This window comes from Gobio gobio (assembly GCF_949357685.1).
Source record: "Gobio gobio genome assembly, chromosome: 13".
Classification (NCBI taxonomy): Eukaryota; Metazoa; Chordata; class Actinopteri; order Cypriniformes; family Gobionidae; genus Gobio; species Gobio gobio.
The window spans coordinates 40870703-40887318 of record NC_137106.1 but is presented as its reverse complement, the minus strand read 5'-3'; the positions used below and the strand labels follow the sequence as shown (position 1 = coordinate 40887318).

At 43.2% G+C, this 16616-nt stretch overlaps 1 protein-coding gene across 1 annotated transcript in view; it reads left to right on the top strand.

The window, feature by feature from the left end:
• LOC307135753 (kelch-like protein 29) overlaps positions 1-16616 on the top strand; it is a 253422-nt gene that overhangs the window by 210491 nt on the left and 26315 nt on the right. Inside the window, exon 12 of the mRNA XM_079832392.1 lies at positions 1569-1762. Within this exon, the coding sequence (XP_079688518.1) occupies positions 1569-1762 (194 nt within the window). The remainder of the gene's footprint in view (positions 1-1568; positions 1763-16616) is intronic.

Genomic DNA, 16616 nt, shown 5'->3' with positions numbered 1-16616 from the left:
ACCACGCTTGAATTCTCTGAGCTCCTAAGAGCAACCCATTCTTTCACAAATGTTTGTAGAAGCGTCTGCATGCCTAGGTGCTTGATTTTATACACCTATTGCCATGGATGTGATTGGAACACCTGAATTCAATGATTTGGAGGGGTGTCCCCATACTTATAATATAAAAACAAGATCTCTTGAAGTTTGTGGGCATTTGTATTAATCGTGGTGACATTTTTGACTAGCAAAAGAAATCAAATTAGAAATAAGATATTGATTACATTTAAAGCAGGTTTAAAGCAAGTTTTACATCCAATCACATTAAAGGTGATGGATGTCATTTTTTTGACTGTACTAAATCATGTAAATACCATACTTTGCAGACATTTAAGTTAAAATGCTAAGTTAAAATGCTGCAGCCAGTTTTGTCAAGACCTTGAAAAATTTGTCTTAAGGACTACAACACAAAAAAATACTTAGAAAATAATTTTTTGCATAGTGTTACTTGACTATATGATCTGATGATGAAAAATGGACAATGCAGGACAATGAAAATATTGATATAGGCAGCTATTTAAAATGCTTTAACTGAAGTACAAGCTTCTCTATTCTGTATGAAAACCCTCCAGCGGACTTGCCTGCTGCCGTAGACTCTCTATAGACATTAAGGTGAAAGTATACTGCAATATTCCTATAATTTATGCATGTTACTGTGCTCCAGGGTTTTGCTTGTGAGATTTTTCCAGCATTTCCCTTTAGCGAGGCAAACGAGATAAGCTTCTCCAGCAATCTTCCACAGTCAGTATCTGTTAAATGTGCAGTAGATAAGGTAGACTCGACTGCACTCTCCACCAACTCCAAAGACGTTTTCTGCTCCTGCATTAAGACTCATAATGGTCTCACTCAGTGAGTGCGACCGGGTCTCATTCCCTGCTCAATTTTCACCCTCTAACAGGCAATCTCCTGATGTCTCCCACAGGTCTTCCTGCACAAACTCAAAGCAGAATCTGAGTTAGAATCTGGGTTGCTTGGCTCCTCATTCAAAACCTGCTCTATCATTTTGCACAATCCAAATATAGCTTCCACTTCCCACACCTGTGAGCCTGTCCTGGGGTCATAAGGGTCAAACCAGAGTTCAAGTTTATGTTCATATTCTGCATTCTTTTTATGACAATTAAGCATATAGTATATACATATATATATATATACATATCATTATATATTTACTTTTTCTGAAAATAATGCAGAAAGTGCATCAACTCTTCAACATTAACTATTTTAAGTATTATTTAATCATTGAATATAAACAAACATTTTATAATATGTAAGATACTGTATTTAAAATGTATATATATTTTTTATATTACTATAATGGTATTTTTACTGTGCTTGATTGTCATGAAAATAATGTCATAACATTGCAAGAAATCACCTAGTTAAGGTGGTTGCCAGGGTGTTTGTAAAATGTTTAACATATGCTAAGTATAGGAATAGAAAATGCCGAACATATATATTGTGTAAAAAGACACTTTGAGTTCTGCTCTTTCAAATGTTCCAGGCTAAATCGCTTTTCATTTTCGTTCCAGGTACGACACCATCACTAACCAGTGGGAGATGGTGGCTTCTTTGCCTAAACCTGTTCATTCTGCAGCAGCGACTGTCTGTGGAGGGAAGATCTATTTGTTTGGAGGGGTGAATGAGGCCGGTCGCTCTGCTGGAGTACTTCAATCATATGTGCCTCAAACCAACGCCTGGAGCTTTATTGAGTCACCCATGATTGGTAAGCGCACTGAGGATAATTACTGCGCCGCCTGACTGTGCCGTTCACCTGCTGTCTTCTGGATATGGTAGATATACAGTATATATAGTGTATATATACACCGACATTATGACCACCTTACTGATATTGTGTTGGTCCCCATTTTGCTGCCAAAACAGCCTTGACCCATCAAGGCATGGACTCCATTAGACCCTGAAGATGTGCCGTGGTATCTGGCACCAAAATGTTAGCAGCAGTTCCCCTAGCCTGTATATGGTCCCCAAGTGGCTAGAAATTTTGATGGGTGTAAACCGATTTCTGGCTATCTTTCTCTGCCTTTGAGAAAATTACAGCTCAGAAGAGCTGATCTTGAATTTTCCTGTTATGACGTCATACCAGGAAAGGTTACATCCCCTTCCTCTGCTTTGCGCGCCCAGAACATTCGGATAAAATGGATTCAGTTTATGTTAGCACAGGCTTTACAAACAGACTTTACGATATGGATTCAACAATACTTCGACAAACAGTGATTAACAGTGTTCATTAATGCCTGATCTGTGATCAGTGATTTCTGATGTGTAGCTAATCATTCAAGTTCACTCAGACTTTCTTTCTATACCGTTTAATGATCGCAGTCTTGATGCCCTAAGCCAGGGGTTTTCAAATTGTGGGGCGCACCTCCCCTGGGGGGCGCCAGAGCATGCAAGGGGAGGTGTGGAGAGTGGTAAAAAATATAGCCTAATAATTAGTTTATTATTGAGTTTAATTATAATATGTATTTTTTCTATATTAATTTTTTTTCATTTAAACAATATTAAAAATAATAAGACAAAAATAAGATAAAAATTTTTCACCCAGAATGCTGTAGCTGTGAATTCGTTACTTTTTGGAAAGCCTGCCGATACAGGTATATGCTTATTAATAGCCTACAATGGAGCGATTTTTGAGACCCCCGATTCAAAGCCTTCAAATTCAGAGCTTAAACCCAAAAGACGACGATATGACGATTGGTATTTGAGTTTAGGATTTACGTGGACAGAACCAGTTGATGAACCACGACCTATGTGTGGTTTGTCAAGAGATTTTGGCTTTTTGGCATATCGCGTTGAATTGCGTATAGCCAAGGCAGGCAAAGCACATACCATTGGAGAGATGTTAAATCTGCCGGCAGCGAAGGACATGTTCTCTGATGGTAGGAGAGGCAGCAACTTCTAAGATCGATTCTGTTCCACTATCTGACAACACAATAAATCGCGCATCTCAGACATGGCACAGGATATGAAGGAGAAAGTGTTACACAGTGTCAGACACAGCCAGTTTTTTGCACTCCAAATTTACAAATCCACCGATGTGGCCAAAAAGTTAAAGTTAAAGTTCTTTCCCCACTCTCTGTTATAAATCACCAGTGTGATGGACAGTTCTTAAAATTTTAAATTGAGCTGTGTTCTGTTCTTTTCATATGGAAGCATCATTGTTTTCATTTCATTATTTTAATCTATGTTTTAAGAAGTGTTTAATTATTTTAAGTTTTAAAAACTTTTCCTTATTCCAAGTTTTAAAAACTTTTCATTATTCTAAGTTTTAAAAAATATTAAATTGTTATTATTTGGAAAATAACTGGGGGGGGGGGGGGGGTGCCATTGTGTGGGTTATGTCAAAAGGGAGGCCCACTGTCTTAGACTTTGAAAACACATGCCCTAGCGTAATGCATCAGTGAATCAAGCCAGTGACTAAAACGATCGTTTCTGTTAGTAGCATGAAACAAATCCGTTTTTTAAGTGATTAAACTACAGAGAGCGATCAAAGGACACTCTTTATAATGTTCAGAGCTGTCAATCACACGTCGCAAGTGTATCTGCACACTTGCCCAAACTGCCATTATAATGAATGACGCTGTTATGCAGCACAGCGAAGCTCTTACTGTATTCATTTCGACGTTGTGTTTGCTGTTAGTTGTGGTGAAAGCATTTTGTGAGAGAAAACGCGTTGCAATGACGAGATCACTGCATTCACATGATCAACAGTCTGTCTACTCAATGCTCATCACTGCAGCTTTTCATGTGATCGGAATAGATCATAAAATAATGCTATAATCCACACTTTGACGATTCGTTCATCTCGACGGCTGTAATAGTACATTACATGTGTTAGTAGAATACATTACAAAGTTCGTAGAATAAGGTGGAAGAAGACAGAGTCAACGTGACTGGGACTGTTTATTCAGAACTCTCAGATACAAATAAGCTTGCGCTAACAGCACAGCGCTCTCAACAACTCAGTACAATAAAACTTTCTCCAGCTCTCCGTGGTTCACGAGTGCCTAGTCAGTCTCTCTCTCTCTCATGCATGCAGTGCATGCAGTGCCTCGCTAAACCACGCCCCCTCCACAACATAATCTAACACTCATTTCAAATGCAAAGATGTCAGCCGATCACAACAGTGGGCGTTTTCACTGAAGTCTCACGGCAGACACGTCCAATAAAACAGGGCATTCAGCCAGAGGGGTAATAACAGTATAGAAAAAATGCCTTTTATTTCTAAATTATGAAATTTTTTGATGTAAAAATCATACTAACAATATAAGTACACCTCAGGAAACATTATAAAATAATAGAAAAATGCCATGCCATGGGACCTTTAAGTCCTGTAAGTTGAGAGGTGGGGCCTCCATGGATCGGACTTGTTTGTTCAGGACATCCCACAGTTGCTCGATTGGATTGAGATCTGGTGAATTTGGAGGCCAAGTCAACACCTCAAACTTGTTGTTGTGCTCCTCAAACCATTCCTGAACCGACCTTTGCTTTGTGGCAGAGCACATTATCCCGCTGAAAGAGGCCACAGCCACCAGGGAATACCATTTCCATGAAAGGGTGTACATGGTCTGCAACAATGCCTAGGTAGGTTGTATGTGTCAAAGAACATCCACATGGATGGCAGGAACCAAGGTTTCCCAGCGTCCGCCAGCTTGTCATTTTCCCATAATGCATCCTGGTGCCATGTTCCTTAGGTAATCGATGCACACGCACCCGGCCATCTATGTGATGTAAAAGAAAACGTGGTTAATCAGACCAGGCCACCTTCTTCCATTGCTCCATTGTCCAGTTCTGATGCTCACGTGCTCACTGTTGCCGCTTTCAGCGGTGGACAGGGGTCAACATGTGCACCCTGACTGGTCCGCAACAAGCTGTGATGCCCTGTGTATTCTGACACCTTTCTATCAGAACCAGCATTAACTTCTTGAGTAATTTGAGCTACAGTAGCGTGTCTGTTTGTTCGGACCACACAGGCCAGCCTTTGATCCCCACGTGCATCAATGAGCCTTGGTCGCCCATGACCCTGTCGCCAGTTCTTTCCTTGGACCACTTTTGATAGATACTGACCACTGCAGACCAGGAACACCCCACAAGAGCTGTAGTTTTGGAGATGCTCTGACCCAGTTGTCTAGCATCATAATTTGGCCCTTGTCTAACTTGCTCAAATCCTTACGCTTACCCAATTTTCCTGCTTCTAACACATCAACTTTGAGGACAAAATGTTCACTTGCTGCCCAATATATCCCACCCACTAACAGGTGCCGTGATAAAAAGATAATCAGTGTTATTCACTTCACCTGTCAGTGGTCATAAAGCTATGCCTGATCATTGTGTGTATATATATATATATATATATATATATATATATATATATATATATATATATATATATATATATATATATATATATATATATATATATATATATATATATATATATATATTAGGGGTTTAACGGTACACAGAAGTCACGGTTTGGTACATACCTCAGTTTTACTGTATTTTTAATCAAATCAATGCAGCCTTGGTGAGCATGAAAGACTTCTTTCAAAAACCATAAAAAAATCTTACCAACCTTACCAATTTGAAAGGAATATATAAATGTAAAGAAATATATATTTTACTAAAACAATGTAGGAACCCATATAAAAAGTAACAATCTCGGTTTAGAAAATGTTCAAGCATCATGCATGTACAATCCCAGGTCCCACATCAGATACATTTTATGTCTAAAATTTTTCGTTAGACAGTGTTGAAACTACGAGAAACTAACTTCATGGAATTTCACAAGTATTTGACTTCATTAGTATTTGGCATTTTGACACGCTCCAGAGATATTGAGGTGGTGGGTGGAGGGACGCTTAAGGGTGAAGGAACTTTTTTTTCAACCTGTAACTCTGTGGCAAATGCAGCCCTGAGGGACACACAGGACTGAGGCGTTTCATTATAGCTGGAAAGCAAGCTTTTCCCCATTAGTGTGGAAATAAGTGTGGATTTAAAAAAAGAAAAAGAAAAAAAAGACACACCGCCCTGAAACCAACTTTATCTGCCATTTTTAGTCAGTAAAATAAGTTATTTTGGATATCCACCTGACTGTTGCATGAATTATCTTGTTCGGTCTACAGTTTCGCACTCTCGCCATTTCAGAGCAGTTTTCAGTCATTGCATTTATGTCAAGTGATTACTTATTGATCTACTGTTGATTAATTGTTTCTATTGTATTATGTTCTAGATAGATGTATAGATGTAAGAGTGCATATTTAATCACTCTCATCTGTTAGAATGAGCAGCTGGAAGTGGAAATGGTATAGTGCAGACATTTCAAAAGAAAAGTCCCAGTGGGCTTGTTTATATTTAAAAGCGAAGTAAAGACAAAAAACATTAGTAATAGCACAGCAATGTATTGCTGTTCTTTAAACACATTATTATTGTATATGAAAACTGCAATATCGGTTGACCAGTATCAGTCAATTTCACTGTCACCAAGTTCACCTATAGATTTGTTAAGCTCTTGCTATATGTGTGTGCCTCATGCATCAGATAGTTCATGAGTAATCAAGATCACTTTAAAGGTGCACTGCGTACATTTTAGCAACATCTAGTGGTGAGGTTGCGAATTGCAACTGCCCAACCCTCACCCCTCCCTTTCGAAGCACATAGTTGCTACGGTGGCCAACACAGGTCAAAAGATGTAATCGTCTGAGACAGCAGAGAGTAGCTAGCGCTCTGTAAAGCAGTTTGTCCGTTTAGGGCCACTGTTGAAACATGGTGGCGCAAAATGGTGACTTCACTGTAAGGGGACCTGCGGCGTATATAGATAGAAATGGCTCATTCTAAGGTAATAAAAACATAACGGTTCATTATGTAATTTTTTTATATACCCCCAGAAATCATAGTTATGTATATTATATTTCATTTCTGTCAATAGATCCTCATAAATATTACACACTGCACATTTAAGGCGACTCAGGCGCTTATTTTCTAATCATGCATGTACAGCTTGTATCTGTTTGAATTCGGTTAGTCTGAAATTTCTAAAAGAGTATTTTCCAGCTAATGGGCACGTGTGTTCTTTAAAACAATGCAACCCAGTGAGTCCTTTGACGCCAGCAGCATTTTCAGCAACAAATTGACCAGAAGTAGTTTGGTTTTAATGAGCTTGTCACTGTGAACAGAGCTTTACTGTATACTGTCTCTGCTAACATTAAGCGCTCTGATAATGAAAATTCCACTTTAGCTAATAACTAGTTTCTTTTGGCATATGTCTTCAACAGTTTCCCAACCATTATCCTCTCTGCCTCATTATTGGCTGATCTGCTACCTGTAAGACGACTGATGAAAGGGTCACACTTATGGACGACTGATATTTTTACACTTCTGAGTCATGTGTTATGCTTTACCTCTAGATTTCATCTCAAGGAGTATCTTGGTCCATTTTTAAATGTGAACTTGTTTTTGTGGTTTGTCAGGATCCCCATGGGTCCTTAAAAGTCATCTTAAATGGAATAACAAAAGTCTTAATTTTCATTTTATGAGGTCTTAAATTTGATTATTCAACTTTTTGTTTCTATTTTATGGTTATAAGATTGCCTATTTTTTCTCCGTCATATTTTAAACGAGCAGCTGGGAGTGGTAAATCAAAGACTTTTCAAAATAAGAGGTCATAGATTTTACTAGTATCGGCACAATAATTTATTTATTGCCATTCTTTAAACACATCGTTATTGTATCGACAAACTCCAATATCGTTCAACCTTTTTTTTTTGTATTGATGTATATGTACATACATTAATTGCAGAACATATGCATATAATGTATTTTAAATTCACAATTACTGAAATAACCTTTTTGAATATATGCCTGTTTATTTAGTCAAAGAATCCGAGATACATGATTTATTTTGAGATTGTTTGGATTTGTCTTGCTTGGGTAGGGTGAATTCAGGGTAATTGGGACACTTTTTCCAAGTCATCTCAATGGCAAAAAGTGTCCCAATCACCCTGAAATCACCCTATAGGGTATTCATTTTATTTGTGCAGGTTTTATAAAGTCAAATTGAAGTTAAAAACTCGACAGATACCCTGGTTTGTATGAGGTAAAGGCATACAGATAAATTATGTTTAGCAATGTAATTATCTAGTCCGGTATAGGGCCCTATTTTAACGATCTGAAACGCAAGTGTCAAAGCGCGAAGCGCAAGTAACTTTGTGGGCGGGTCTCGGCGCAGTTGCTATTTTCCCGGCGGGATAAATGGCTCTTGCGCCCGGCGCAAATCTAAAATGGGTTGGTCTGAAGTAGCTTCATTATTCATAGGTGTGGTTTGGGCATAACGTGAATAAACCAATCAGAGCGTCATCCAACATTCCCTTTAAAAGCAGGTGCGCAAGTTCCATTATGGATTGCTATTATTATGGCGTATTTACCAGGCGCACGCCAGGAGCGGTTCACAGCCGAGGAGACTGATGTTCTTGTAAGAGCAGTGAAAGACAGAGAAGTGAAGTTGTAATGTTGTACATTGTGGTAAAGGTGATTTCACAGTCTTTTTTTTCAGTCTTTCAGTTTTTTAGTCGATTTTTTTTCCTGGTTCTTGACGGACAAACCAATTTGTCAGATGTCCTTATATACATATATGTCTTGCCACTATTGGGCAAACAGGTCTTATCCTTAATTATTACAATTAGCCTGAATCACTAGATTTATGCCTATTTTTTCACATCTTCGTGGCACACCACAATGATTTCCGTCATCTCATGTGTTAATATTTTTTTAGTGTAACAATTTATGATTTGCAAAAATAACTGTTGCATCTGTGTAGGTTACATGAGCAAAGTGTATGCGCGTTGGCCACGCTATACATTATGGTCAAGCATGCGCCCTTAAAATAGCATATTGAACAACGCTCAACGCGCCACTGACTTTAGACTAGGTTTTTTCTGGTCAGTGGCGCAATTGTTTAATGGAACAGCAAAATAGCACCAGGGATTGTTTGCGCCGGAACACGCCTCCTTTTTTGCGCTGAACCGCCCAGGGAGCGCAAGTTCATTCACTATTTTAGCGACGTGCTTCTGTGGAGGGAAAAGCGCGCTTTGCGCGGGTGCAAAATAGGAATGACACATGCGTCGGTGTACAAAGTCAATTGCGCTGGGTGCAAGATAGGGCCCATAATGTTTCACAAGGTTGATTCAAGTGTTCGAATTTCTTCAATGCGACGTGTGCACTATATTGCAAGTTTTATGCCATAGTGCACTTTGCGTGAGGAACAGACCAATTTAAGTTGTTTTATTGCATAATATTATTTTTATTTTTTTATTACCCACTTAAATTTTTTTTTTTAAGTTTGTCCAGATTTAGTTTTAGCGTTTTCATTAAAAACGAATCTTAAACATCGTATAGATTTTTTTATATGTAGTTAAATTGCTTTTTGTCTTGTACAGTTATTTTGTGTACTGTATTATTGTGTTGTTGTTTTTTTAAATCCAGTTTTCGCTGTGAAAATGGCATAGAAACAAACTAAATTTTTTTACTTGCTGATAATTTCCCCTATTGTTGTAGCTCTCAGTGATTTTAATAAGTCATATGGACCATTTTTTATGGTGCTTTTTTGTTGTTTTATGTTCTTTTCTGAGCTTGACAGGCTTCACTATGGGTTGCTGGTCATAGATCTGGATGATTCTGCTTTTTAGTTCCACAAAATAAATAACAGCCAGCATACAGTCAGGTTCAGAACTCTATCAGTTTTACTCTATCAGTAAATAATGATAGAGTTGTCATTTTGGAGAGTCAACTATTCCTTTTGCATGGAACCAGACCAGTGGAACGTGAATAACATTTTGCTGTCTGCCGTGTCACATGAGACTCCTTCAAAAGGTTCAGATATTGAAATCAGAGTTCAGTTATGCCGTTAGTATCAGTGAAAGTGAGATATGAATGCTTCTGACATTCAACTCTGCAGCCGACAGCAAACATTCACTCGCACACATGCGACTTTAAAAACACTTCCGTGACCCACTGGGTCAAACACATACTGTTGTGTAGCCGATGAGCGTTTATAGCAGGTGACTCAAAGTTCAGAGACGGCAACTGACATCATCTCTCGCCGAGAGCCGGTCTCGAAAGGCCAGCTGCATGTGAGAAGGAACATGATATTTTGATTATTGTGAAGGGCTTGAGTGATCTGGAAAGGTCGGTGTAGATGTCAAGTGTTGCAGGTATTCCTGTGCCAGCGGATAATGAACTCTTGAGGGTTTCGGTCGGTAACGTCATCTCAGCCTGGGTGCTTATTGATTTTGATGTTGCTATGGACTGAGGCTCTTATTGATTTGGATGTCACTATGAACATTGTGACCCAGGGATCATATGTTTATTGCAGCCGTGTTTGTGTAAGAACCAGCAAAGGCTTAAATACAAAGCTCCTCAGTCTTCATTGTCTTGTTATTTGACTTGCTCCTCAATCAATAAAGCCATGGAAACGGTCAACAGTGATAAAGCAACTAAAATCACTGTGTAGCATAATAAAGTGGTCTAGTAATTGCAGTGTAGGACAGAAAAGCCTAGTGGTTGAATACGTGGACAGGTAGCGGAAAGGTTGCCGGTTCACAGCAGTTGTGCTCTTGATCAAGACTTTTAACCCCATTGGTATTATAAAGTATCTGCTACATTTGACCAAAATTCTGGAATCAGTAAGATTGTTTTGAAATGATTTTTCAATGCAGATATGTCATGTAACACATATGGAATTAAGTAAAATCTACTTAACTAAGTGAAGTGAAGTCACCTTCATTTATTTATCGCTTTTTACAACACAGATTGCTTCAAAGCAGCTTTACAGTGATAATAGGAAATTAATTTTGTTTTAGAAGAAAAGCTAAAGTAAGTTTTTGATTGATTAATTGATTATTTATTAATTGAAATTGATAATGTTCTATGTGTATGCCATAGTAAAGAGATGTGTTTTTAGTCTAGATTTAAACTGACAGAGTGTGTCTGCTTCCCGAGCAATGCTAGGAAGACTGTTCCAAAGTTTAGGTGCTAAATAAGAAAAGGATCGACCACCAGCAGTTGATTTTGATATTCTAGGTATTATCAACTAGCCAGAGTTTTGAGATCGCAGACGTGATGGAGTATAATGCGTTAAGAGCTCATTCAGGTACTGGGGAGCTAAGCCATTTAGTGCTTTGTAAGTAATAAGCAAGATTTTAAAATGTATACAATGTTAAATAGGGAGCCAGTGCAGTGTTGACAGAACTGGGCTAATATGATCATATTTCCTGGTTCTAGTAAGAACTCTAGCTGCTGCGTTTTGGACCAGCTGCAGTTTATTTATTAGAGCAGGGCAACCACCCAGTAGAGCATTACAATAATCTAGCTATACATTCCATCAGTCTTGTGAATTGGTAAGTTTCGTCAGGGCACAAAGAAATATAGAGCTGAGTATCATCAGCATAACAATAGGTTATTGTCGTAACCCCGGTTCTCTGAAACATCGAGTGGAGAGATCCACCTATGGGAAGGGCATCCATACCTGACCTCTGCAGAAGCATCCAATTGCACCAAGTCTGACAAGACAGGCAATGCCCAGTAAGGCCCCACCCCTTACCTACGGGCATATATAGCCTGCATGCGCTACTGTACATCAGTAAGTATATTTGCTTCTCGTGCAACAAGCTGGGCAAAGCTGGTGGATCTCTCCACTCTATGTTTCAGAGAACCGTGGTTACGACAGTAACCTATTGTTCTCTTTCATCATCTCGTGTTCGAGATCCACCTATTGGAGAGACATGGACAGCTCCCCGATTGCCCAATATACTCACAGTGAGGTCCTATTATGGTGCGTTCACACCGGACGCGAATTAACCAATCAGGAGCTTGCTCTAGTAGTGACAACAATGAGGAGAAAATCTGTATATTAATATCTGGTTCAGACAATATGATTATCACTGTGATAACATTAAATGACATGAAACATAACCCAGTCTCTTTTTGTTAAATGCAAGTTTATGTATGATCAATAATACAAAAGTATTAGTAAAAGGTATAATAAGCTATACATGAAATAAAGCAAACAATTCAGTCAAACATTCAAAGTCAGTGCTAGTCGGCTACAACTGTAACGTAAAGTTATAGCCTAAAAATAAAAAAGTAATGAAACTGCACTTTTCCCTCAGCCTAAACGATTTGCCAGGGAACAAATTATAGATCCTTGAGACCAAAGATCGCCCGTTACGTATACACAAGACGAATTATAGCTCGAGACACCACAGAGACATCAGAGCCAGCGGCAGACAGCAGAAGGACTAGCCGAGGAAAGGCTACTCTCGCCGAGTAAACCAATGCGGAGCGCAGCTGATCCACTGGAGCTCACAACTCCGAAAACGCCAGATAAAATGTTCAAATAGGCACTGTTTTTATAAATAAACCACAGATTTGAGCTTTAAACAACTACATTATCGCCTGAAAAAGTCTTAAAACTATGTTTTGTCACACATTAACAGTAGATAAAAAAAAAAAAAAAAAGACGTGTGTAAACAGCCCATGTCAGCCATTTCTCAACAAGATGAGCCGGCTGGCAGAAGCCCCTCCCATGACGCAAATTTGCGTCTGTTGTGCAGTCAATGTCACACGCGAATTAAGCGAATTTCACGCGCGAATGAAGCTATCCATCCATCCATCCATCCATCCATCTTCTTCCGCTTATCCGGGGCCAGGTCGCGGGGGCAGCAGTCTAAGCAGAGATGCCCAGACTTCCCTCTCCCTAGACACTTCCTCTAGCTCTTCCGGGGGGACACCGAGGCGTTCCAAGGCCAGCCGGGAGACATAGTCCCTCCAGCGTGTCCTTGGTCTTCCCCGGGGCCTCCTCCCGGTTGGACATGCCCGAAACACCTTCCCGGGAAGGCGTTCAGGAGGCATCCGGAACAGATGCCCGAGCCACCTCAGCTGTCCCCTCTCGATGTGGAGGAGCAGCGGCTCTACTCCGAGTTCCTCCCGAGTGACTGAGCACCACGACAGACCGGTACATCGACCGCATTACTGCAGAAGCTGCACCGATCCGTCTGTCAATCTCCCGTTCCATCCTCCCCTCACTCGTGAACAAGACCCCTAGATACTTGAACTCCTCCACTTGGGGCAGGAACTCTCCACCAACCTGAAGTGGGCAAGCCACCCTTTTCCGACTGAGGACCATGGCCTCGGTTTTGGAGGTGCTGATCCCCATCCCAGCCGCTTCACACTCGGCTGCAAACCGTCCCAGTGCATGCTGAAGGTCCTGGTTAGAAGGGGCCAACACGACAACGTCATCCGCAAAGAGCAGAGACGAAACCGTGTGGTCCCCAAACCTGACACCCTCCGGCCCTTGGCTGCGCCTAGAAATTCTGTCCATAAAAATTATGAACAGAACCGGCGACAAAGGGCAGCCCTGCCGGAGTCCAACATGCACCGGGAACAAGTCTGACTTACTGCCGGCAATGCGGACCAAACTCCTGCTTCGGTCATACAGGGACCGGACAGCCCTCAGCAAAGGACCCCGGACCCCATATTCCCCCAGCACCCTCCACAGGACACCGCGAGGGACACAGTCGAATGCCTTCTCCAAATCCACAAAACAAATGTGGACTGGTTGGGCAAACTCCCATGAACCCTCCAGCACCCTGTAGAGGGTATAGAGCTGGTCCAGTGTTCCACGACCAGGACGAAAACCACACTGTTCCTCCTGAATCCGAGGTTCCACTATCGGCCGAATTCTTCTCTCCAGTACCATGGCATAGACTTTCCCGGGGAGGCTGAGTAGTGTGATCCCCCTATAGTTGGAACACACCCTCCGGTCCCCCTTCTTAAAAAGAGGGACCACCACCCCGGTTTGCCATCCCAGAGGCACTGTCCCCGACCGCCACGCGATGCTGCAGAGGCGTGTCAGCCAAGACAGCCCCACAACATCCAGAGACTTGAGGTACTCAGGGCGGATCTCATCCACCCCCGGTGCCTTGCCACCGAGGAGTTTCTTGACCACCTCGGTGACTTCAGCTTGGGTGATGGACAAGTCCTCCTCTGAGCCCCCAGCCTCTGCTTCCTCAATGGAAGACGTGACGGTAGGATTGAGGAGATCCTCGAAGTATTCCTTCCACCGTCCGACAACATCCCCAGTCGAGGTCAACAGCCGCCCATCGCCACTGTAAACAGCGTTGGTAGGGCACTGCTTCCCCCTCCTGAGGCGCCGGACGGTTTGCCAGAATCTCTTCGAGGCCAGCCGATAGTCCTTTTCCATGGCCTCACCGAACTCCTCCCAGGCCCGAGTTTTTGCCTCCACAACCACCCGGGCTGCAGTCCGTTTAGCCTGCCGGTACCTGTCAGCTGCCTCAGGAGTCCCACAAGCCAGCCAGGCCCAATAGGACTCCTTCTTCAGCTTGACGGCATCCCTTACTTCCGGTGTCCACCACCGGGTTCGGGGATTGCCGCCTCGACAGGCACCGGAGACCTTGCGTCCACAGCTCCGAGCAGCCGCTTTGACAATGGAGGTGGAGAACATGGTCCACTCGGACAAAATATCTCCAGCCTCCCTCGGGATCCGGTCGAAGTTCCGGTCGAGTTGAAGATCTCTCTGACAGGAGACTCGGCCAAACGTTCCCAGCAGATCCTCACAGTACGTTTGGGTCTACCGAGTCTATCCAGCTTCCTCCCCCGCCATCGGATCCAACTCACCACCAGGTGGTGATCAGTTGACAGCTCCGCCCCTCTCTTCACCCGAGTGTCCAAGACATACGGCCGCAGGTCAGATGAAACGACCACAAAGTCGATCATTGACCTACGACCTAGGGTGTCCTGGTGCCATGTGCACTGATGGACACCCTTATGCTTGAACATGGTGTTCGTTATGGACAAACTGTAACTAGCACAGAAGTCCAATAACTGAACACCACTCGGGTTCAGATCAGGGGGGCCGTTCCTCCCAATCACGCCCCTCCAGGTTTCACTGTCATTGCCCACGTGGGCGTTGAAGTCCCCCAGTAGAACGACGGAGTCCCCAGTCGGAGCACTCTCCAGCACCCCTCCCAGGGACACCAAGAAGGCCGGGTACTCTGCACTGCTGTTTGGCCCGTAGGCACACACAACAGTGAGAGACCTATCCCCGAGCCGAAGCCGCAGGGAAACGACCCTCTCGTTCACCGGGGTAAACTCCAACACATGGCAGCAGAGCTGGGGGGCTATAAGCAAACCCACACCAGCCCGCCGCCTCTCACCATGGGCAACTCCAGAGTGGTGAAGAGTCCATCCCCTCTCGAGGAGTGTGGTTCCAGAGCCCAAGCCGTGCGTGGAGGTGATTCCGACTATCTCTAGTCGGAACCTCTCAACCTCACGCACAATCTCAGGCTCTTTCCCCGCCAGCGAGGTGACATTCCATGTCCCAAGAGCCAGTTTCCGTGTCCAGGGATCGGGTCGTCTAGGCCCCCGCCTTTGACTGTTGCCCGATTCGCTTTGCACCGGCCCCTTACGGTCCCTCCCGTGAGTGGTGAGCCCACGGGAAGGTGTCCCCACGTCGCTCCTTTGGGCTGAGCCCGGCCGGACCCCGTGGGGGAAGGCCCGGCCACCAGGCGCTCGCATACGAGCCCCAACCCCAGGCCTGGCTCCAGGGTGGGGCCCCGGCTGCGCCGTACCGGGCGACGTCACGGTCCTTGTTTTTGTTTTCTTCATAAGGGTTTTTTGAACTGCTCTTAGTCTGACCCGTCACCTAGGACCTGTTTGCCTTGGGAGACCCTACCAGGGGCATATAGCCCCGGACAACGTAGCTCCTAGGGTCATTCGGTTACTCAAACCCCTCCACCACGTTAAGGTGGCAGTTCATGGAGGAGCGAATGAAGCTAGTAAACTCAAAATGTTCAAGCGTCCAACTTCGCACGAATAGCACGAATTATTCGCGTCATTCGCGTCCGGTGTGAACGCCACATTAGCCAGAAAAGACGGTCACCCCGAAGGGCGGTGCCGGACACGTCTCATAACCATGAACCCGTCACACCGATGCACACTCGTAACTGCGGTTTGAAGCAGGGCATGAAACGTGTGTGGTACACACAATGTGAAAGCCGTTGTTTAGACAGGGGATCCCCTTTGTGGGGAGGAGCCCATGAAACAAAGAGTTGGTCACTCTTCCGGAAAGCACTGGTCCTAGCCAAATACGTCTGTAACGCACGGACCGGACAGAGGGCATTCAGCCTTTGATCCTCCGTGGAGGAAAAGGGCGGAGGGTGAAAAGTGGAAAGCTCCAACACCTCCGATGTGAATGCAGGAAAACATTTCGGCATGAAGGCTGGATTCGGTTTAAGGAAAACCTTATCTCCACCCAGAGAGAATTTAATGCGGGGTGAACCGAGAGTGCATGTAACTCACTGACACATTTGGCTGACGCAAAGGCCAAAAGCAAGGCTGTCTTGAAGGACAGCAACTTTAGGGAAATATTCCCCAGAGGCTCAAAAGGGAATTGAGACAGGGCTTCCAGCACCATGGAGAGGTCCCACCCGGGAATCGTCCTCCTAATGACTGGCAACGAACGACGGGCACCCTTCATAAATCTGCGG